The 22460-nt window shown below is 37.1% G+C and overlaps 1 protein-coding gene across 2 annotated transcripts in view; it reads right to left on the bottom strand.

Annotated features, from left to right (window-relative positions):
• Positions 1-2335: 2335 nt before the first annotated feature.
• PIK3C3 (phosphatidylinositol 3-kinase catalytic subunit type 3) overlaps positions 2336-22460 on the bottom strand; it is a 140677-nt gene continuing 120552 nt past the window's right edge. For both annotated transcript variants that reach the window (XM_007081803.3, XM_042962956.1), the window contains 3 exons: positions 21676-21766; positions 11991-12116; positions 2336-2688 (listed from right to left, as the gene is read on the bottom strand). In XM_007081803.3, the coding sequence (XP_007081865.2) occupies positions 2674-2688; positions 11991-12116; positions 21676-21766 (232 nt within the window). In that variant the 3' untranslated portion in view covers positions 2336-2673. The remainder of the gene's footprint in view (positions 2689-11990; positions 12117-21675; positions 21767-22460) is intronic.

Raw genomic sequence — 22460 nt, 5'->3', positions numbered from 1 at the left:
ATTAGCAGAGTCCTGATATTATAACAGTGAGCCCTTATAAATGATGTTGACTGCTATTATTACAACATATACCCAACTGAAACCTCTATAATACAAATGAGCTGGGGAACATCTAAGCCTAGTGTATACAGAATAGCAAAAATCAGGTTGTATCAGTGCTTCATTTAGGAATGTGAGCCACACTTTACTTCTTTCCCCACTTTTGCAGCCCCACTCTTGGTGGCTGCCATCAACATTTTCTTTCCCCAATGCAGAAATCTCACTCTGAGTGCTTATAGTACGTGACCATGGTACCCACATTCTTGAATCAAAGCACTGTGTGCTCACAAACACCTTTCTCAAACTCAAAACAAATATTGACAGAATGTGGAAGGTAATGATAATGAAGAAACATACAGACTGCACTGTAGAGAAGGCTCTGAACAACAAAAACAATGGAGTTTGGGGAAGAGAGTAGGAACAAAGAGGTTGCTTGAAGCAACAGAAATTAAGACTGATAAATCACTTTTCTTTCTGATATAGGCTCACCACCCACAGCTAAAATACTCTCTGCAAAACCATGGCCACTGTCTATCCTCAAAGATGCTATTTCCTCACTCAGTACCCATCTTCCTTCTTAGAAAACTTTATTTCCCTTATGATTCTTACCAAGTTTGCACTGAATACAAGGTTATTCATGATCAACTCTCCATACCACTTGCCAGTGTTGGCCCTTATAGAATTCCTTATTAGTCCAAAAATAATTCATTGAGCCCTGCTATCAACATACTACTACCTATGCAAAGTGCAGCAAAGTTCATAAAGATGAGTAAGATGGGAGTTTTTACCTTAAACTTAGTTCAAACTAGTCAACAAATGAAGGCTCGAGGGTCAAATCTGGCCAAGGCCATTTGTTACATGTTGTCTATGGCTGCTTTTTTCCTCTAACAGCAGAGTTGAGCTGTTGTAACAAAGATTATACGCTTTCCAAAGCTGAACATAGTTACTACCTTGGCCTTTTACACAAAAATTTGCCAAACCTCTGAATTGGGAGATGCAAGTATAACAATAATACCCACCTTTACTAAATGCCAATTAAAAGGCCATAAATAAAGAATTTTAAGAGTTCAGAAGGTTGGCCACTTTCAACAGGGCCATTTTGAGAAAAGTTTTCAGAGCCAATAGACATAGGACTCAAAGAAAGAGAATGCAGATGGGTTCAACACTTCATAACAACAGAAAGTGATAAAAACATGTGAAGCACAGAAAAAGCAAGAGAAGGATGGAGCTTCCAGCTCATGTGGGCATCAAGTCTCTAAAGATGATTTGCAGAGGCCCTTTCATCTTTTCTGGTTTTCAAGTCAGCACGTATGTTTTACACAAACCAAACTCCATGTGCCTCTAGGATGTCTCCCAATTACGTGCTTGCTATCCAGCTGGTAACCTCATTCTAAAAGGGTAAGTTCACAGATAATGACAATGTGGTGACAAACAGATGTTGTATTTGACTGTACTCTCTGAAACAGTGCCTCAATTTAACCTTCTAATCTTTCTGTCATCTGATATTTAATATTTATTCAAATATTATTTACTCAATGGAAGAATGAGACATTGTTTTTCTTCCAAAACAAAGTCACATGTGACTATGCAACGCATTAATTTGTAGAGATTATTAGTGTGTTACTCTTCTATTTTCAGATGTGCCATTTTCCCAAAGTTCCACGAGGCAAAAAGGCTAGATGGATTAGCAGGACTTTTAGTCTTAAAAGACAAACAATTAGGAGAAATAATAATCAATAATTATTATTAAATACAAGCAATAATCAGGAAAGATATATTACATTAACAAGTCTAGGAGAGCTATTTCAAAAAGCTTTTGAAAAGTAAGTTTACATCAAAAAAGTATTTATTGCAGAAAGACAATTTATGCTTACATGTGTATGTAAAAATATCTTGGGCTCAATACTAATAGCTGTGTCATTGTTATCTTTTGGCCAGTGACTCAGATTGACGTGTCTTGATTCATGTACTTACAAGCTAGGAGAACTGTGAACTAACTATAGTTTTCAAAAAAGATATGTATTTAAAAATGAGAGAAAATGACTGTCTTATTTGAAGTATATGCAATTGTTGAACTTTTGTAAAAGAATGAGTCACAATATGTAAACCTTTAAGTACTGTAGATTAGGCAAAAACAAACATGAGCAGGGGAGGAAGAGGGGGAAGAGAAGGAGGGAGAAGGGAGAGACACAACAAAAAAGCCTTCTTAAATGAGACAGTCCAAATTCATAACTGCTGTCTTGGTGTGAAGAGATGATCAAAAAAAAAAAAAAAGAAAAAAAGAACATTTCAAACGCAGAGACTAAAATGTTTTACTATTTCAACATAAAATTCTTCCAGAACTCTCAAAGTATATACATGATCCTGGAATAAATTTTTCACTTCTTAGCTTATTAACAATGTGTACATTTGAAAATAAATATATACAATATTTCAAAACAAACCCTTCAAGACAATATTTAGACAGGGACATCCAAGGAAATTGAATTCAGGCACCATGTAACATTTAGGATATATGGTATCTTGAAGATTAAATGTTCTCTTCCTTGTTACTCTGAAGTCTTCCTTATACAGAGGTTGCTTCTAAAGTAGTTCTCTTACAGAGCCAAACATTCTGAGGTGCCAAACCCAGTTTCATTTTCTCCAGTACTATGAAAATTAAAAACAGATAAACAAGTAGTAATTAACATCAATGTTCACAAAGAAAGACAACAGAGTCTACAGTTTAAAAAAAAAATGCTTAGTTTTGTCATGACATTTTTAGAGACTGTGAAAACCTGTTGCTTATTCCACTTCATTGAGTGCAACCACTTTATTCCAGTACTGAGCTGGAATCAAATCAAAGAAAGTAGTCCTGAAAGAACAAGGAAGCCCGGTCAAGAGTTGTTTGGGGGCCAACATACAAACAGTGTTTGATTTTAAGATATCAAGTAAAAATAAAAGAAAACAATGCTTTTATCACCTATTTTTCCTACTTTTCTTCACAGTTACCTCAGATATGGCTGATAAAGAGATCTGTGACACTGACCCTCTTCTCATTTTCTCTCTACATTAGCATTCATTGAGACTGAGAGAATGCTTACTTTTGAGAACTATTAAGCAAAAATAATCTGTAACAGTTAACGGTTGTCATTAACATGTACAGATGCCACCAACCACCACTTTCTCAGCACAAACAACTCTCCCTGTTGGGCGAACATACACTGAGTCATCCATAACTCATGTGCCATCTTATTCAATAAAACAGATGTTGGCCATTATCTTGGAGGAAATAAGAATGCTGTACATGTGAAACAAAATCTTGTTTCCGTGAACTTCACCTCATTATTACTCTGAGAAAAAACATGAGGGGGAAAAAACTCACTGACAAGTATTTGTGGATGTGGATGTGCGTTCACATATATGTGTAAAAATGTCAGAGATGCTGACTGATTTTGGTCTGATATGATTTAGGGTGGCAATCCTAGCAAGAATATGGTAAGATTCAGCTTTCATGCTAGTAAGAGGAATGTAATTTCTGATTTAAGAAGCTGTATAGGAGGCACCTGGGTGGCTCAGTCGGTTGAGTGCCTGACTTCGGCTCAGGTCATGATCTCGTGGTTTGTGAGTTCGAGCCCCGTGTCAGGCTCTGTGCTGACAGCTCAGAGCCTGGAGCCTGCTTCGGATTCTGTGTCTCCCTCTCTCTCTGCCCCTCCCTCGCTTGTGTGCTGTCTCTCAAAAATGAATAAATGTAAAAAAAATTAAAAAAAATAAAAAATAAAATAAAAAGAAGCTGTATAGGGGCACCTAGATGGCTCAGTAGTTTAGGCATCCAACTCTTAATCTCAGCTCAGGTCTTGATCTCAGGGTTTTGAGTTTAAGCCCCATGCTGGGCTCCATGCTGGGCATGGAGCCTAGTTAGGGAAAAAAAGAAAACAAAACGCTGTTTGAATATTTTCAAGAAGACTGTGTCAGAGAAAATCAACTTCTCAAATGGTCCTGGGCACTTATATAAAATCACATACATTTATTTGGTGCCTACCATGTGCCAGGAATGCCTCAGGTTGTGTGAGAGTCCCCAAGTTACTTAAGACAAAAAAAAAAACCAAAAAACAAAAAAAAAAAAACCTGAAGACAAAATGCTCATAGAGAGAGTCACCACTCATATACACACACAAGTATATCCAAAAGTTGGGCAATGGTTGGGGAACTCATTCCTGGCAAAGAGCAAAGAGGTAGTGCTTGTGAGGGTTTGGGGGGAAATACTACGTATGGGAAATTGTCATGGGGGTAAATCATTAGAGTATAATACAAAAAGGACTCTTTTTAAGGCTGGTAGAAAATGATTAAAGCTGAAAATACAGGTTAGAGCCAAATTGTGAAGGGTCCTCACAGACCTGTTAGGAAGTCTAAATATCCTGAAAACGATAAAAAAACCACACAAGTGTATATATGTGTTTGTATGTGTGAGAAAAACACTGCTACTGAACAAACGGTCTATAATATATCTCCTAAGTACTTCCAAGTGTGTCTGTGAGAAAAAAGTTAGTAATACTACGTAGCAGAGCCAGTCCCAAAATATTCAACGCCCTGTACATTTGATGAATTTATAAAAAACAGTTAAATGTAACCAGAAGGGCAGAAAAACAAGAGTATGACGACTAACCTTCCTAAAAGCAGTTAATGAAGCAAACAGACAAATCTCACCGTGGATGATACTCAAGTGTTTAAAAACTTTCCCCGGAGAAGAAATTAAGAATTTAAATTAAATTAAAGGAAATTAAATTTCTACAGATAAAAAGGAAACTGCAGGGCATTTTAGCTGAAAATTCTGGGGCATTCTGCTGACTGTTGCTATTATAGTAATTAACTAATCTTAAGACTTTAAAACATTTGGAATGCAGCAAGCTCCTCTAGTAGGTTTTTAAACGTCACAGGTTTTGATGGCTGTTCGTGCCGTGGTGCTGACAGCAGTGCAACATGAGAGCACATGTGGGTCAATAAAATTCAAGCAAGACTGGTTTATGACCAAAGTGCAAAATAAACGTTGTCCCACATTTACCATATTTACCTGGGAGTAACTACTCCCAATGGCTCCTTTTTATATCATACTCCATTGGCTGTCTGCACAGCTGACTTTTTCTTTCACTGGGCAGATGAAAGATCAAAGAAAAGTTAAAGATCATTTCTTTTTTTATTTACAAGTGTATTTTTTAAAACTCGCTACTGTTACAACAAAATCCATTCACCTCCATTAAATTAAAGCTTTAACGTGTATCAAGAAAAACATGATTTAGAAACTACTGTCTATTTCTACAACCACGGGTCTGGGTTTGATTCTGGACTTTTCTCCCCTATTAACCATGAGACCTTGTGTATGTTATTTAACCTCAGCCTCGGTTTTCTCATCGAGGAAACGGGCCTGGTGATATACACACTTCACAGGTGTGAGGATTAAACAAGGCAATGCTGAGAAATCTCTTTACATAATTCCTGGTACATCCAAGTGTTCAATAGGCTATAATTACTACTATTATTGCTGTTTCTTTGTTGTTAATTTTTATTCCTCCCAGGATAATTCAAACAAATTAGGAATAGATCAGATGGGGGACACAAAATGATATAAAATAGTTTTGTATGATATACTGGCATTATGATACTTATTTAAGCCACTGGTCTGGGAATCATCTGACTCTTTAGAAAATTATTTAGTTAAAAAAAAGTTTGTTTCTTGAGAAAAATTTCTCTTTGGCTAAAGAATTTAATACTCTTTGTTTTGTTCAATGAAATATTTTATACTGTTGTCCTTTATTCCAAATGGTAAAATACGGTCCATATAACATAAACTCAGAAATGATGCTCTCTTCTCCTCTCTGTGGGCATCTTCTGCATCTATGCGCTCTCTCGGGAGAGTAGAGGGTAGAGCAGGCACAGTGCAAACATCTACACTGTGGTCAGTGGTAAGGTCAGTACACAAAGGTAAAATAGCAACACAAATAAACACAATTACTCGAGAAAAGCCCTTCACAAGGAAACACATTGCACAGTTATCTCCCCCAAAAGTCCAAAACAGGAAGCTTTTCCCTTAATACTGACGCAAAACAACTTGTTTCTCTGAGCAGCAGATGGGGCAGATAGATTGCATGCACTCAGAAGCCGTGTTGTGCAAAACACGAGAATCTTCAATACTGGAATTACATGCAGCACAGTCATGGGAGACACTGGGTCTGAAACATTACCAAAGGAGCTCCTCTCACATTTATTAGAGGACGTATGCTCTTCAGGAAAAACATTGGGTAGAATAACCACATTGTTTTTCTCCTTTCATTTTTCTTTTAATCCCCACAAGTATGTATAGTTGAATTCTCTTCAGGTAAAGGCATATAACTTTACCTCAAGTGTTAAGTTCAGGTGCCCCTCTGCTTGGACCTGTGCTTTTCCCCCTTGAACACCACAGGGGCTAAGTAAGGATTCTTGCCAAATGTATAGCAGTAATGTGTTCTCGGTATCTTGGGCTGGAATTTAGGTAAACTTTCTGAACCCAATCTGTTACTGTTTTACTCTCAGTCTGCAAAAAATGCATCTCATTGGAAACCACACCCCACTTTCTAGCCTTCTATCATCAATCGGTAAAGAGAGAGACAGGAGAAAGTAAAAACAGGGAAGAAATGGGTTGTACTGTGAGAGATCACCATCCAAAGGCCTAGTTTTAGTGCAGGAAGTGCCCCAAACTAAGTGACCTCTACCTTTCTGTGCAGCTAAGACTAGAAAGCCTTTTAAAGACCATTTCAGTGGAGACAAGAGTTCTGATGAAGCAATTTCAAAGACAATGACCTAAATAAAAGTGTTTTTCAGTGGAAAATTTGTATCACTAATAGGTGGGTGTTGCTAGGCAACATATATTGCAGTGTTTAATCTCTACCCTTCCTAGCGAATGGTATGATGGAAGAAAATAAGGCTTTTCAGCATTGCAACATAATAGTTCTATGTGGCAATTTTGTGGTCTTCTTATAGACTATAATTTCTTTTATGCTGAAAAACTATAGTTTTTGTTAACATGTATCAATTAATTTATCTCCATTTTTAGAAAACTGTCCTACAATCCACAGTGATTAATAGGAATGCACTGAAATTAGCCAAACCCATTTAGCAGTGTACATCTTTATAATAAATGCTTTGAGTGACCAGAAGAAACAGATGTTGGTCACCCGGATTTGCATGTGCAAATAATTTATTAGTATCACTACCTAAAAAAGATACATAGTCACTATTTAGAAAATATACTGCATTTAGAAGTGTGAGTTTCAAGAAGAAAATAAACTTCAGTTTAGAAATAGCTATGCTTCTGTCATTTGATAATTTCAAAAGACTATGTGAAGTTAAAACTTTACTCAGTGTCTCTTGTAACCCTCAATGCCTAAACAAATTCCAATGAAATCAAACATCCTTAGTTTATTCTCATTCTGATATTGTTTCACTTGCACAAGAGTACAGACACAGGTGACAAATATATTTAAGGAAACCTCAGATAGCATGATCATTTTCAAGTTCATCTCTTAGGATGTAGAAAAGGGGATATTCTGGTAAAGACCTGAATTTAGTAAGTTAGGAAACGTTTTATGTGGCTCAGCCTTCTCATTTATAAAAGAAGAGAATGTTAAAACTCACTTTTGTGGTTGTTAAGGATTATATAATATTAAAAAATAGCAAAGCACTATATGAAATACAAAGTTCAAATAAATAAAGTATGGCTATTGTTGTCTCAGACACTGTTATCTGTCATTATAGACAGCTGAGAGAGATGATCTAAAAATTTTTGCCTACATAAATATTCATGCCGCATTAAACCTCCACTTTTACCTGTCTGGGATGATGCTGGTAGTATTAAGTCACTGGAATAATCCAGATATTTGCTCTTATTAATATTCATGCTGCTACAGCCTTAATTTTAGATAATAACACTATTTTGTTATCAAGAATCTATCCTAGCCCAAGAAAGTTTGTAACAACGAAGACCAAGTAAGATCAAATAACTATTTATCCAGGATTTCTAAGAAAATAGAAACCTAAAAGACTTAATATTTCTTTCCAAGAAATATAATCATCCATTAGTTCATATGTATAAAATGATCCTTCCCATATCTAAGAATACATCCACCTCTATTACCAATTTATCACCCATATTCATATTTTCTCTGTGAACATTAAAGTATGTGCATTAACTCTTAGTTCTGAACAACCTTCATAATTTAACCATCAGTGCTGGGGGTTTCATTTACTTTTAGTTTTTGTAGTAGTCAGTATAAGCTGGAAAGCAAGTGACCTTTGTTCATCTCTGATTATAGATTAAATTTGTATTAGTTTTTACTTCAATACCAATCACTTTACCGATGTGGAAACTGAGGCCCAGAGACATTGGTGAATGAAGGTGCCTCTATTACTACCTCCCCCAGATGATAATGTGGTCCCTTTTTTTTTTATCTAGCTTTCTGTCTCCTCTATTTTTAACACAGAATATTAAGAAAAAGAGTCTTTCTATTCTTAGATGGAGTGAGCAATGCAAAAACAGGCATCTTATGTAATTGACAACACAATTTCAAAACTATAGTAAAGTATGCCACAGGTTCATTTACAGAACTTGAAGGCTCAAACTTTAACCTGGATTGCATCAGATGAGTGGTAGTTAAGCCTTCAAAGATGTAACACTTAATCCCTCTCCTCCCCAAGAGAACACTCTATCTCTTGTTCCTGAGAACAGGGGCTGGCCTTGAGACTTGCTCTAAGAGGCCTGCTGCTTCTGCTCTCGCGTTCCTGTGGAGCAGCCAGTCACCATGCAGTAGAACAGCAGCCCCGGCTAGAGCCCTGAGTGATGAGAGAAGTGGAGAGGCCATCTGGAAGAGCACCAAAGAGATGTGTGAAACCTTCTGGGCCCTTCAGACAAACCCAATCATGGGCTGAAAGCAGCTGAATAGTGAACCCACCTGACGTAACAGGAAACAAAAGAACCATGTGGTTGGGCTCTTGCTGAAATCTTGACTAGAGAATCATAAGAAGTTTTTTAAGTTTTTTAAGCTAGGAAGTTCAGGTTCGTTGTATAGCTACAGATAATCTGAAATGAGGTGTTAGGCAGCTGCATTAATTTCAAGTGTGGAATTTTAGCTCCATTATATATGGTAAATAAATGTCCAGGAAAATAAGGGAGAAAAATGAGAAACTTCAAGCATACAAGAAAGAAAACCCATGAAGGAGAGAAATTTGTACAGTTGTCAATAAGGACAGAGCAAAATAAAATATAAATAACCAACTCTAAAGGAAATGCAAAGACACAGAAGTTAAAAGTTTCTAACCTCAAACATGTTACAACTATTTGAGTATTAAAAAAGAAAAACAAAAGGTGTACATAGAAAAAGGCAGAGAGAGATGGGCGACTGAGTGGCTCAGTCAGTTAAGTGTCTGACTTTGGCTCAGGTCATGATCTCACAGTTCATGAGTTCAAGCCTGGCATCCAGCTCTGTGCTGACAGCTCAGAGCCTGGAGACTGCTTTGGATTCTGTATCTTCCTCTCTCTGCCCCTCCCCCATTGTGCTCTGTGTCTTTCTCTCTGTCTTAAAAAAAAAATAAAAAGAGGGGCGCCTGGGTGGCTCAGTCACGTAAGCATCCAACTTCAGCTCAGGTCATGATCTAATGGTCTGTGAGTTCGAGGCCGGCATCAGGCTCTGTGCTGACAGCTCAGAGCCTGGAGACTGCTTTGGATTCTGTGTCACCCCCTCTCTGTCACTACCCCTCCCCCACTCACACTCTGTCTCTGTCTCTCAAAAATGCATAAACATTAAAAAATTTTTATAAATAACTTAAAAAATAAAGGGAAAGAAAAAGGGAGAGAAAATAACAGGATTGTGTGGGCTATGCCACAGAAAATTTCATTAACACATAACATAAATAGTGGTGAGCAAAATGTTGACAAGAGAACTGGCTTCAAAATACTAGATATGGAAGTCAAAAGATCTGGGTTCAAGTTTTGGTTCTGTCCCTTCCTTGTTAGCCACATGAAGATGGCTAAGTCATTAAACCGTTCTGGACTTCCATCCTATTCTATTGCTTCTATTGCTCTAAAACACTCTGCTGTATTATGTGTGGACTCAGATTCACCATTAGCTAGACAAATCACTTACATACCATCTGAATCACAGTTTATTCTCTTGAGAATTGACTGGATAGGATTAACCTGGGATGCAGAACCTGATTTGGTCCTTATAATAAAATATGACCTGAATTGGTGTTCTGGGAGAAGAAACTTTTTGTTAAGCCAGGAAAAGAGTATAAGCTAACATCTACAGGAAGAAACCCCTTTAAGTTCATTGGATATTTTTTAAGTGGATAAGCCATTGTACTAATAGGTGAGTAATAGATATAGCCCTGACTTCAAGAAGTTTGCATTTTAGGAGTTATAAGACAAGAATCCAAATATCTATAATAGAGGGGCGCCTGGGTGGCTCAGTCGGTTAAGCGGCCAACTTCGGCTCAGGTCATGATCTCGCGGTCTGTGAGTTCGAGTCCCGCGTCAGGCTCTGTGCTAACAGCTCAGAGCCTGGAGCCTGTTTCGGATTCTGTGTCTCCTTCTCTCTGACCCTCCCCCATTCATGCTCTGTCTCTTTCTGTCTCAAAAATAAATAAACGTTAACAAATATCTATAATAGAAAGCAAATGTAAGTGCAACTCAATAAAGTTAAAAGTATTATAAATATCCAGAGGAAGATCAATCAAAGTGGCATTAAGAATACATCTTGGTGGACTGGATTTGGTAAGCATAAGTTTACCAAAGATTCATTATAAGAAGATGGATGTTCTGGTGCTGACGAAATGGCAGCTGCAAAGTAATCAGAGACAGAAGAGATCAAAATATTCAGAGACAGTATTAGGGAAACAGCTTGGAAAGTAGCTTGGAATACAATCCTGGAAGGCCTTGAGCTTCCAGAGACCAGTCTTCACTGTTAGGCAATGGGGAAACACTGCACATTGACATTAACAAGGGGGGCGAGAGGACAAAGTAAAACATTATATTGTGAAAATATATCTGATATTTAGAATAAAAAATGCTTACAGAAAAAAAAAAAAGGTTAAAACAGAGAGAAGAGTTATAAAGCATTTTAGTTACCCAAGGTATCGTAAAGAGCAAAAAATGGATTAAACGTTAGGAGTCCAAAAATGATAGAAAATGGTAATTAAAGAAATAGTTAAACTGGCAAGGCTTGGTGGTACAATGGTACCGGGTGAGGGAGAAGTCAAGCGGACAGGCTTTGAGCTTGGGTGATTAGTAAAATTACCAACGGAATATGCAAAGTAAGGAAGGGGTGCACAAGGAGAAGAGTGTGAGGGTAGGGGGCAGGGGGAAAGAGGTCTCATTTTTCTGTTTGCTCACATTTTCATAATCATCCTCATTATGAAATTCATAATGAAACCAGGCTTTAAACCTGAGGTTTAGCATCACAGGCTAGTGTGAAAAGGTCTCCCTCCCTCAGACATTTGTATGCAAGCTTCTGCTAACAGTAAGGCTACAGACAGACCTTTTCAGTACATGATGCGCACTGCTTTACTCAGCTTCAAAACTCCTTTCCCAGCACTTCACCATTTGTGAAAACCCAACATGTGCTCAAGTCTCACTTGCCAAGGCCACCTTTAGACCCATGATCATTCTCAAGTAAGGTTTACAATCACCACTGATGCCAAAGGACAAATACACCAATGCTGATACTCCACAATTTAGCTGACGACTAAGAAAATTTCAGTGGGCTGTTTTAGAATTGATAATATATGCGGCATGTTCACAGTGGCTGGCTGGTGAGATGGCAAAAATGGCTTGACAAAGAAAATAAGGAAAAGGCATCATTAGCAGGAGAAAAGTATGGCTCTCTGAGGACTCTAGGGTAGGACACGGGGAGGCAGAAATAAAGTCCACTGCACTGAGAACTTACCTGGGCAAACTTGTGAATCTGTTCTACCACTGCAGCAAAAAGAGCATGGACACTTTCATCAATCAGACTCTGCATGTAATGCACGGCCTCTTCATCAGACAGGTCTAGTCGGAATTTATCCTGAACCTATAAGATCATAGTACGTTAGTCTTGAGCGTGGGGGGGAAAAAACATACTTTGAAGAGACAGAACCAAATGGATACAGACATTATTACAATATATTATGACTGATTTCTGTGACAAAGAAGTGTTTTATAACTTACAAGAAGTTCTGAAGTTATTATTCTTTTGAGTGTCAAAGTTTTCTGTTTTTGCTATATGCTGTAAATCACCCTATCCTTGTTGGTTGTTACCTAGGAATAAACCTAACCAAAGATGTAAAAGATTTGTATGCTGAAAAGTATAGAAAGCTTATAAAGGAAATTGAAGAAGATACAAAGAAGTACAACAACATTCCATGCTCATGGATTGGAAGGATAAATATTGTTAAAATGTCAACACTACCCAAAGCAATCTACACATTCAATGCAATCCCAATCAAAATTGCACTGGCATTCTTCTCAAAGTCAGAACAACCCTAAAATTTGTATGGAACCACAAAAGACCCCGAATTGCCAAACTAATATTGAAGAAAACCAACATGGGAGGCATCACAATCCCAGACTTTAGCCTCTACTACAAAACTGTAATCATCAAGATAGTATGGTATTGGCACAAAAACAGACACATAGACCAATGGAATAGAATAGAGAAACCACAAATATACGGACAACTAATCTTTGACAAAGCAGAAAAGAGTATCCAATGGAAAAAGACAGTCTCTTTATTTTATTTTAATTTTTTTTTAATGTTTATTCATTTTTGAGAGACAGAGAGAGACAGAGCATGAGTGGGGAAGGGGCAGAGAGAGAGGGAGACGCAGAATCCGAGGCAGGCTCCAGGCTTGAGCTGTCAGCACAGAGCCCGATGCGGGGCTTGAACTCACGAACTGTGAGATCATGACCTGAGCCGAAGTCGGGCGCTCAACCGACTGAGCCACCCAGGCGCCCCAAAGACAGTCTCTTTAACAAATGGTGCTGGGAGAACTGGACAGCAACATGCAGGAGAATGAAACTAGACCACTTTCTTACACCATACACAAAAACAAACTCAAAATGGATGAAAGACCTGAATGTGAGACAGGAAACCATCAAAACCCTAGGAGAAAGCAGGCTACAACCTCTTTGACCTCAGCTGTAGGGATTTCTTACTTGTTACATCTCCAAAGGCAAAGGAATTAAAAGCAAAAATGAACTATTGGGACCTCATGAAGATAAAAAGCTTCTGCACTGCAAAGGAAACAATCAACATAACTAAAAGGTAACCGACAGAATGGGAAAAGATATTTGCAAATTACATATCTGATAAAAGGCTAGTGTCCAAAATCTATAAAGAACTTATCAAGCTCAACACCCAAAAAGCAAATAACCCAGTTAAAAAATGGGCAGAAGACATGAATAGACACTTTTCCAAAGAAGACATCCAGATGGCCAACAGACACATGATACGATGCTCAATGTCACTCATAATCAGGGAAATACAAATGAAAGCCACACTTGAGATACCACCTCACACCAGTCAGAGTGGCTAAAATGAACAAATCAGGAGACTGTAGATGCTGGCGAGGATGTGGAGAAATGAGAACCCTCTTGCACTGTCGGTGGGAATGCAAACTGGTGCAGCTGCTCTGAATGCAACCTCAGTGTGGAGGTTCCTCAAAAAATTAAAAATAGAACTACCATATGACCCAGCAATAGCAATACTAGGAATTTACCCAAGGGATACAGGAGTGCTGATGCATAAGGACACAGGTACCCCAATGTTTATAGCAGTGCTTTCAACAATAGCCGAATTATGGAAAAAGCGTAAATGTCTATCAACTGATGAATAGATAAAGAAGATGTGGTTTATATACACAATGGAATACTACTTGGCAATGAGAAAGAATTAAATCCTGCCATTTGCAGCAACATGGATGGAACTGGAGGGTATTATGCTAAGTAAAATAAGTCAGTGTATCTTGAGAAACTTAACAGAAGACCATGGGGGAAGAGAAGGGGGGAACAAAGTTACAAACAGAGAGGGAGGAAGGCAAACCACAAGGGACTCTTAAATACAGAGAGCAAACTGAGGGTTGATGGGGGGTGGGGAAGAGGAGAAAGTAGGTGATGGGCATTGAGGAGGGCACTTGTTGGGATAAGCACTGGGTGTTGTATGGAAGCCAATTTAACAATAAATTATATTTTTTAAAAAAAGAAAAACTAAATAGTAAACATGATTCTTAGGCCCTGCAAATTAAAAATGAAAAAACTGTTCTTTTAACTCAAAAGGGTGCTTTATTTTTTCACATTTCGAAGCTAGAACTACTGTGTAAGATTTAAAATGTGACATATTTATTAATAAATAATCTCCTTCATTTTATCCCTGTTGTTCATTATTAAATGGATATACCAAGGTGAGATGACAATAATATTCTCCCCCACTGTTTCACTACCTATAGAAGAACAGAAACTATGTTAGTCACCGGCAAAATCAACTGAAGTAGATCTTCCAAAAATGTCTCCCTTCCTATAGCAATTCCTTATACCTATGCAAAGAACTACTTTAGTTGGTCTGTAATTTCCAGTAACAGAGAAACTTTTCTTTGTTTCATATTTATAGTTCCAGTTGATTCCCAATAACAAGAAGTACTAGAAAAATTAGTAGAAACGTATGAGAATGGTTCCTAAAAAATAAAAGTCAATGTTATTGATGACCACTTTGTGTAAAACACTTCACATCAAGATTTCGCCTGACTCTGAGATAGCAGTGAAGTAGAATAGTATTTCCATCTAGAACATGCAGAAACTGAGGCACAGATAATTTATGAAGCCAACCCAAAGACCCTTAACTGATGGCAGGGGTCTCACACTTCCAGACAATCTCATGCCACTGCACGAGATTATACTCTACTCCTTTCTCCTCATATAAGTGGAGATAATGCTTATAAGCATTATACTCTACTCCTTTCTCCTCTTATAAGTGATCCATATATACTTTGGAAAAAGCAGGCAAGGAGAAAATGATGTTTCCAAGCAGATAAAAAGTGGTCGTATTTAGTATTTACTGTTAAGTATAGAATTTAACTACCAGAAAAACGAAGAAGGACACAGTACAACAACCATGGCCATGGAACGGTGCTCATCTCTTTGCTAGATCGGAGGTATACCAAATGACCCAACAGCTCTGCAGCTTCAGGCTGGGGAAGTACAAGAGAGGTGGGCATAAAGAGTGAAGGACGATTCGGCGGAGGGACATCTAAAGGTCTGGGTTTTTTTGTTTTTAAGTTTTTTTTTTTTACGTTTATTTTTGAGAGAGACAGGGAGTGAGCAGGGTAGGGGCAGAGAGCGAGGGGGAGACATGGAATCCGAAGAAGGCTCCAGGCTCTGTGTTGTCAGCACAAAGCCCGACTCAGGGCTCAAACTCGTATGACCTGAGCTGAAGTATGGCTCGTGTGACTCATATGACCTGAGCTGAAGTAGGATGCTCAACTGACTGAGCCACCCAGGTGCCTCTGAAAGTCTATCTTGAATGAACTAGCTCTCCTATTTCTGAATCCCAATTAATGGCATATCTCTTCTTTGATTTTAATCCTTTATTTTCCTTGACTTAGAAAGATGTCTGACAGGTCTGGAACTATTTTTAAAAGCATCAAAAAACTACAGATCAAAAGAATCAGAACTTCAGCCAATTGATCAAAACTTAAATGCTTGTATATGCGCTTGCAACACAAACAATATATATATTTGGCATAAAAAGATGTTATTTACCAAATATGAAAAAATAATCTTTTATAACAATGAAGTTAAGGTTAACTGCATATAAATGGTTGATTTGGTATCACATATACTGACCGGCCTACTTGGTATTGTTCCCTAGGTCCTTAAGATTCTAATCATTTTCTTCAAGCTATATTCTCTTTGCTCTTCAGATTGTATAGTTAAGCTCTATTTATATGTGTGCATGCACACAAACATGCACAAACACAGTCTCTAACATTCCAATTAGTACTAAATATTGAGTTTGTCTTCAATAACCTTTTGATGTACACTCTTCTTGCATCCACACTCTCAGGGGTGTAGAGCTATTCCCCACATAACACACATTTCTAGACTAAACTATATTGTCTTTGGGGGCGACTGGGTGGCTCAGCTGGTTAAGCGTCCAGCTTCAGCTCAGGTCATGATCTCATGGTTCATGGGTTCAAGGCCTGTGGGGCTCTGTGCTGACAGCTCAGAGCCTGGAGCCTGCTTCAGATTCTATCTCCCTCTCTCTCTTCCCCTTCTCCACTCATACTCTGTATACTCTTTCTCTTAAAAAATAAACATTAAGAAAATAAATTTAAACTATATTGTCTTTCATAAGGAGCACAGAGATATCATTTATACTTAATCTTTACCCTTTGTCTCTGAAAGCTCAAAACACATCATTGCGAAACTAATTTAGCATTCGTTAATAAAGACTTTTGCTTAAAACAATTTAGTGTTTAGCATCTCTGAAATAAGAGTAACTTTCATTAAAATAATAAAAGCAGACACTTCCTATTAAAATTTTTTATTTAAATTATTAGAATAAAAAAATTTTCCTTGTAATAATTATTCAATCACAAAAGTGATTACAACAAAGGAACACTTTTCATTCATCAAGGTGAAAGAAAGAGTTTTAATCTAAACAGTATTTCCTTGCTGAGTTCATTTGATTATCTGAACTGCATTAGAATAATTTTAAAAAATCCCTTAATTGAATAAAAACCAGAATTTAAAATAAAGAGTAATTAAAAAGAAAAATGATAAAAACTGAAACCCCCATCCAACTACTGCTAAAAGAGAATCAATGCTATAATTGTTTGTAATAGGACACATGACTGCTAAAGAAAAATGACACCTACATTACCAAAACTCCCTAAGAGTGGATATTATGGCTTATATGCTTTAATAAACATAACTTGTAGGCACCAAGGAATTTTAATTTTACAGGTCATTCGAAACAGATCTTCAATTTGTAGATTTTCAGTTATACATACACATATTTACTATAAATATGTGTATACATAAAAATATGTATACATACAAATATATATGTATATAATTTTTTGTTTTACAGATTAGTCAAAGATCAATTTAGAGAAAGAACATATCCCTTTATTCTTCAACACAAAACAGTATTATCTTGTTAAATTCCTTTGAATAAACTCATTACCACAATTTAAAAGATTTATTACTCATTTAAAGAAAAACACGAATGAAAAAGCACTGCTAAGTGGTGATGTTTATCCATTAAACTATTCTATTTCTCTTTTTTTTTTTTTTCTTCTAAATAGAGACTCACCTGTATCAAAAAGCTAAGAAAATTCAAAACTCCCTGTAGATAGGCAATTGCCTTTTTTCAACACACTCTCCCTGGTAACAAAGTGAGTGATTTGCTAGGAAATACAGTTTTGTTTGTTTTTTTTTTTACTTGAAGTACAGTCAACATACAATGTTACATCAGTTTCTGAATACACAGGTCTTTTATCTCAAATATCTTAACTTCCTTTTATTCACTAGGACAATCTAGTCGGACAGAGCTAAGAAGTCTTATTTCCATACCACAGGTTCATAAAATACCTCCTTTTAATTTATTCAGAAAGAGCTGACAAACCTAATTGGTGAGGCCCTTCCTGGCCACAAATCTTAAAATTTTCAAAATCAGTGCCAACTCAACATTTCATTTTCCCCTCACTTTAATTTTTTCTCTAAACACTAATCACTATTAATATGTTACATATTTTAACTTACTTTATCCTGTTTCTTTTCTATTTCCCTTATTAGAAGGTAAGCTCCTCATTGAAGGCAAGAAATTTTATTTTATTACTGTAACTCAAACAATAAGATAGTACTTGAGATACAGTAAATATAAATAGCTCAATAAATACTGTTGAGTGAATGAATGAAGTAGAAAAAATATTCATGAGAAGGATAAAACTAAATGTAGGAGAATAATCACCCTTAGACTAGAGGAAGGCAGGTAGGGTGCAGTTCAACACTAATGACTGTTTTGATCCATTAATAAAAGAGGATTTAAAGCAAAGAGGGCAAAATGTTTAAATACAGATGGTGATTACTAGGTGTTTGTTACATGAACATCTGTATTCTTTATGATTTAAGTAGTTCATATAAAATTTATCTAAAGAAAAAACTAGTATGATCTGTTTGCTCATTTTTGAAAATTAGTCTATCCATTATGCTTTAGTTATATTAGCACTATAACACTTTGCTTTTATCAATATGCATTATTTTTATTAGACTACTTGGATAAGTTTGTTCTAAATTATTAAAAGGATTAAAGCAACTTCTGTGCAAGCTTCCCACAGCATATAGCAAAGACTGGCACACTAACCTACTACTACCAGATACTTAACTGATGTCTGTGATTGATGACCATGTGTTTAAAACATTGTGATTCCATCTCACATTTTTTGGGCAATTGGGTTTTATAAGAAATGAACAAATCTGATCAACAAAAATATTATGTATCCCATCTATAAGTATTCAATTTCAAAAATGAAAACAAAACTGATATATACTAAATTAAGTTATGGAGACAGGAAAATATTGTTGCACTTTGTTAGGATTACTCGAATAATTTAAATAATCTCTCCTTCTCTCAGCTTCAAATTGCTACACTCTATTTCCCTAGTTAGCTTCTATTCATGAGGCCAACACAAAAATGTTCCAAGTGGTAAGACTTCGAAGTAATGTTAGCTATTGTTATTTCAACAAGGTATAAAAATCTACACTTTTTCTGTTTAATGTTTATTTATTTTTTGAGAGAGAGAAATATAGCATGAGCTGGGAAGGGGCGGGGAGGGGGGTGGTGCAGAAGATCCAAAGCAGGCTCTGTGCTGACAGTAGAGAACCCAACATGGGTCTCAAACCCACAAGCTGAGATCATGACCTGAGCCAAAGTCGACCACTTAACCGACTCAGCCACCCAGGCGCCCCAAATATTTACATTTCTTAAAAAATGAAATATATGAAACATAAATTTTAGCCTATTCCAGCATAAGTTTACAACATTATCAGGACTTTAATGTCAAGTGTATGCTGCAAATAATTACTTCATATTCTTAATAAAAGAGCAGAAAGCAAAGAAAACCTTTTATGAAATACCCTTTTGAGGAGATATTTGGTGAAATACATTTTTTTCAAAGTTCACTTAATTGAAATCAGAAAACAGCTAAGGAGTACCCATCTAAAGGCAAACAACTAATACATACATGCATTTTTTTCTTCACAAAATAAATTACTTCTGTGTTAAAAGATAGGGCCGCAAAGACAACTGTTAACAGAAGGTCAATGACCTTATACAGTAAAATCATGACTTTCTAAAAGAGAATAGAAGATCTAATAAGAACAAGAACAACATAACTTAATTGGCAGAAGAAACTGGAAGACTCAGTTTGACAAACACCATTAGAGAATTTTCATAATTTGACTTCTGAACACAAGTGAAGTTAGGGAAAAGTGAATATATAACCAGAGATAAATGGATTTAAAATACACAGCAAAACAAATCCTGAATATATCAATGCAAAAAAAAAAAATAATAATAGTATTTGGAATCTAGTGCACCCATCAATTATAGTAAAGGAAATTTTAAATTTTTATCAACCAATTACTTTTCTTGATGACCAGGTTTAGTCCATAAATAAAAAATAAATGACAAAAATAAGCCATGCCAAAAACCAGTGTGATAAGTAGTCTATTTCCTAAGGGGAAAAGGGTGTTTATTGAAACAGTGCTTGTGGATACAATAATAAATGCAGTTTTAATAAGAGGATAATTTACTTAAAAGACTGAACAATATTTACATTAAAACCCCTCATTGTTTGTGACAGACTTATAAAACCAAGTAAAAGGGATTCTCATTTATGTTTGCAATTGTCTGAGTATTTGTGTCTCCTCCAAATCCATGTTGAAATACTAATGCCCGATGTGAAGATATTACGGTAGAGCTTTGGGGAGGCACTTAGGTCATGAACATGGGACCCTTATGAATGGGATTGGTGCTCTTAGAGAGCCCACAGAGCTCCCTAACATTTTTTGCCAAATGAAGATATAACAAAAAGTCAACCCAAAGAGGGCTCTCACCTGACCATACAAACACCCTGATCTCGGACTTCCTGATTCCAAAACTATAAGAAATTTGTTTCTCTGTTGTTTATAAGCCGTCTAGTCTCTAGTACTTTCTTACAGCAGCCCAAATAGACTAAGACAATGTTTAATCCAGAGGAATCTGGAGTTGGTTCGGAGTCGGTTATGTCAGAACTTAGAGCTTTTTGGTTCCAATTATTATTTTCAACCACCACAGAGACTCCATCTCAGAGACTGCTACTGTCCTTGAGTAACTGTATACTTCTGCAAGGTAAAAAGTTTTACTCTCTTTCTTTCAAGTTCAATAATGATTATCATACTGATATTGAAGACGATCTTACGTTATCTCTGGATATAAAAAAAGCACTTTATATACTCCACCCCCAACACACCCGCTGAATCAGAGAATCAGAAGCTAATTCAAATAAAAATCTTCAAATCTGTTGTCCTTCCTCCCACCTCTTGTTAGAATTCATGGTAAAACAGGGGCACCTGGATGGCTCAGTTGGTTAAGCATCTGACTTCAGCTCAGGTTATGATCTCGCGGTTTGTTGAGTTTGAGCCCCACATCTGGCTCTGTGCTGACAGCTCAGAGCCTGGAGCCTACTTCAGATTCTGTGTCTCCCTCTCTTTCGGCCCCTCCCCCATGTTCTGCGTCTCAAAAATAAATAAATGTTAAAAAACAAAAACAAAAACAAAAAACAAAGAATTCATGGTAAGGCAAGTCTGAATCACTGTTCACCTATATGACGACTACCCTTTTTTCTTCTCTTTGGAGGCTGAGTTAAAGGGGATGTCTCGGGGCGCCTGGGTGGCGCAGTCGGTTAAGCGTCCGACTTCAGCCAGGTCACGATCTCGCGGTCCGTGAGTTCGAGCCCCGCGTCAGGCTCTGGGCTGATGGCTCGGAGCCTGGAGCCTGTTTCCGATTCTGTGTCTCCCTCTCTCTCTGCCCCTCCCCCGTTCATACTCTGTCTCTCTCTGTCCCAAAAATAAATAAAAAACGTTGAAAAAAAAATTTAAAAAAAGGGGATGTCTCTACTTTGTTGACATGGAAAAAAACTCTGGTAACCAAGGTATGGATGGGAAGGATATAGAATGGCTTGTCCCAGACAGGATTATAATATTTTGTCTCTGATCCTTAGCATGTATAGCCTGTGAGTGCCAGGCATCAGATATCGTATCAGGACTATTAAAGGAGAGCTACAACTTTCTAAAAAAAAAGAGCAATGGTTGTTAGCAGTAAGCTTTCTCTGTAGATGCAATGACCTAGTCATGTGACTGTGGGTATGAACAGAGCTGGCTGCATGGACCTAAGAGGCTGTTGTGTTCTGGAAGGTAAAAAGTAATTATACAATAGCTCTTTTTCTTAATTTATGTTACTTAAGAGTCTAGAGCCAGGGACATCAAGGGGAAATGGGTTATTAAAACCTTAACATCTTTGATATATAAAAAGTAGAAAATATAAAAGTTACCTTTTTCACAGTTTTATCTGGCTCAAGAGCAATATCTGGAATGTTTGCATCCACCATCAAGGAAAACAAGTTCAATATCAGGTTAGAATACCTAGAGAGTGGGAAAGAAAGAAAAAATAGCAGTGTGTTAGAATTTTGCAGCTTCTTCTCCTGTCAAGAATATCCCTAGAGGCACCTGGGTGACTTAGTCAGTTGAGTTTCCAAATCTTGATTTTAGCTCAGGTCATTATCTCAGGGTTGTGGGATCGAGCCCTGTGTCAGGCTCTGTACTAAGCATGGAGGGTGATTAGAATTCTTTCTCTCTTTTTTTTCTCTCTCTCTCTCTCTGCTCTTCTCCCCTGCTCGCTCTCTCTCTCTCCCCCTCTCTCAAAAAGAAAATAAAAATAAATGAATAAAAGCTCTCACTGGCCACCTGGTAGGAACTAAGAATGGAGGTAGGGAAACTATTTCACAGATGTCCAGGTAGAAAAGAAACAATATGGATGTTGTCTGGATGTACTTTGGAGATGGAGTGGATAACACTTGCTGATGGTTTCAACGAGCAAGGGAGAGGGGGAAGAGGAACTGAATGTCACCAAGGATTCAGCCTAAGCAATGGGAAACTACTATTCACCAAAATAAGAGAGAATGAACAAAGAGCAGGATTTGGGGCTGAGGATCAGTAATATTCTGTTTTAGACATATTGAGTTTGAAATGCCTACCAGACTCTTAGTCAAGACATCAAGTAGGCAGTCAGAGAACTCAGGGGGGATATCAGGGCCGATGGTATTAGTTCAAAACACCA

This window comes from Panthera tigris, chromosome D3, assembly GCF_018350195.1.
Source record: "Panthera tigris isolate Pti1 chromosome D3, P.tigris_Pti1_mat1.1, whole genome shotgun sequence".
In the NCBI taxonomy this organism is placed as follows: domain Eukaryota; kingdom Metazoa; phylum Chordata; class Mammalia; order Carnivora; family Felidae; genus Panthera; species Panthera tigris.
This window is presented reverse-complemented; position numbering and strand designations above follow the sequence as displayed.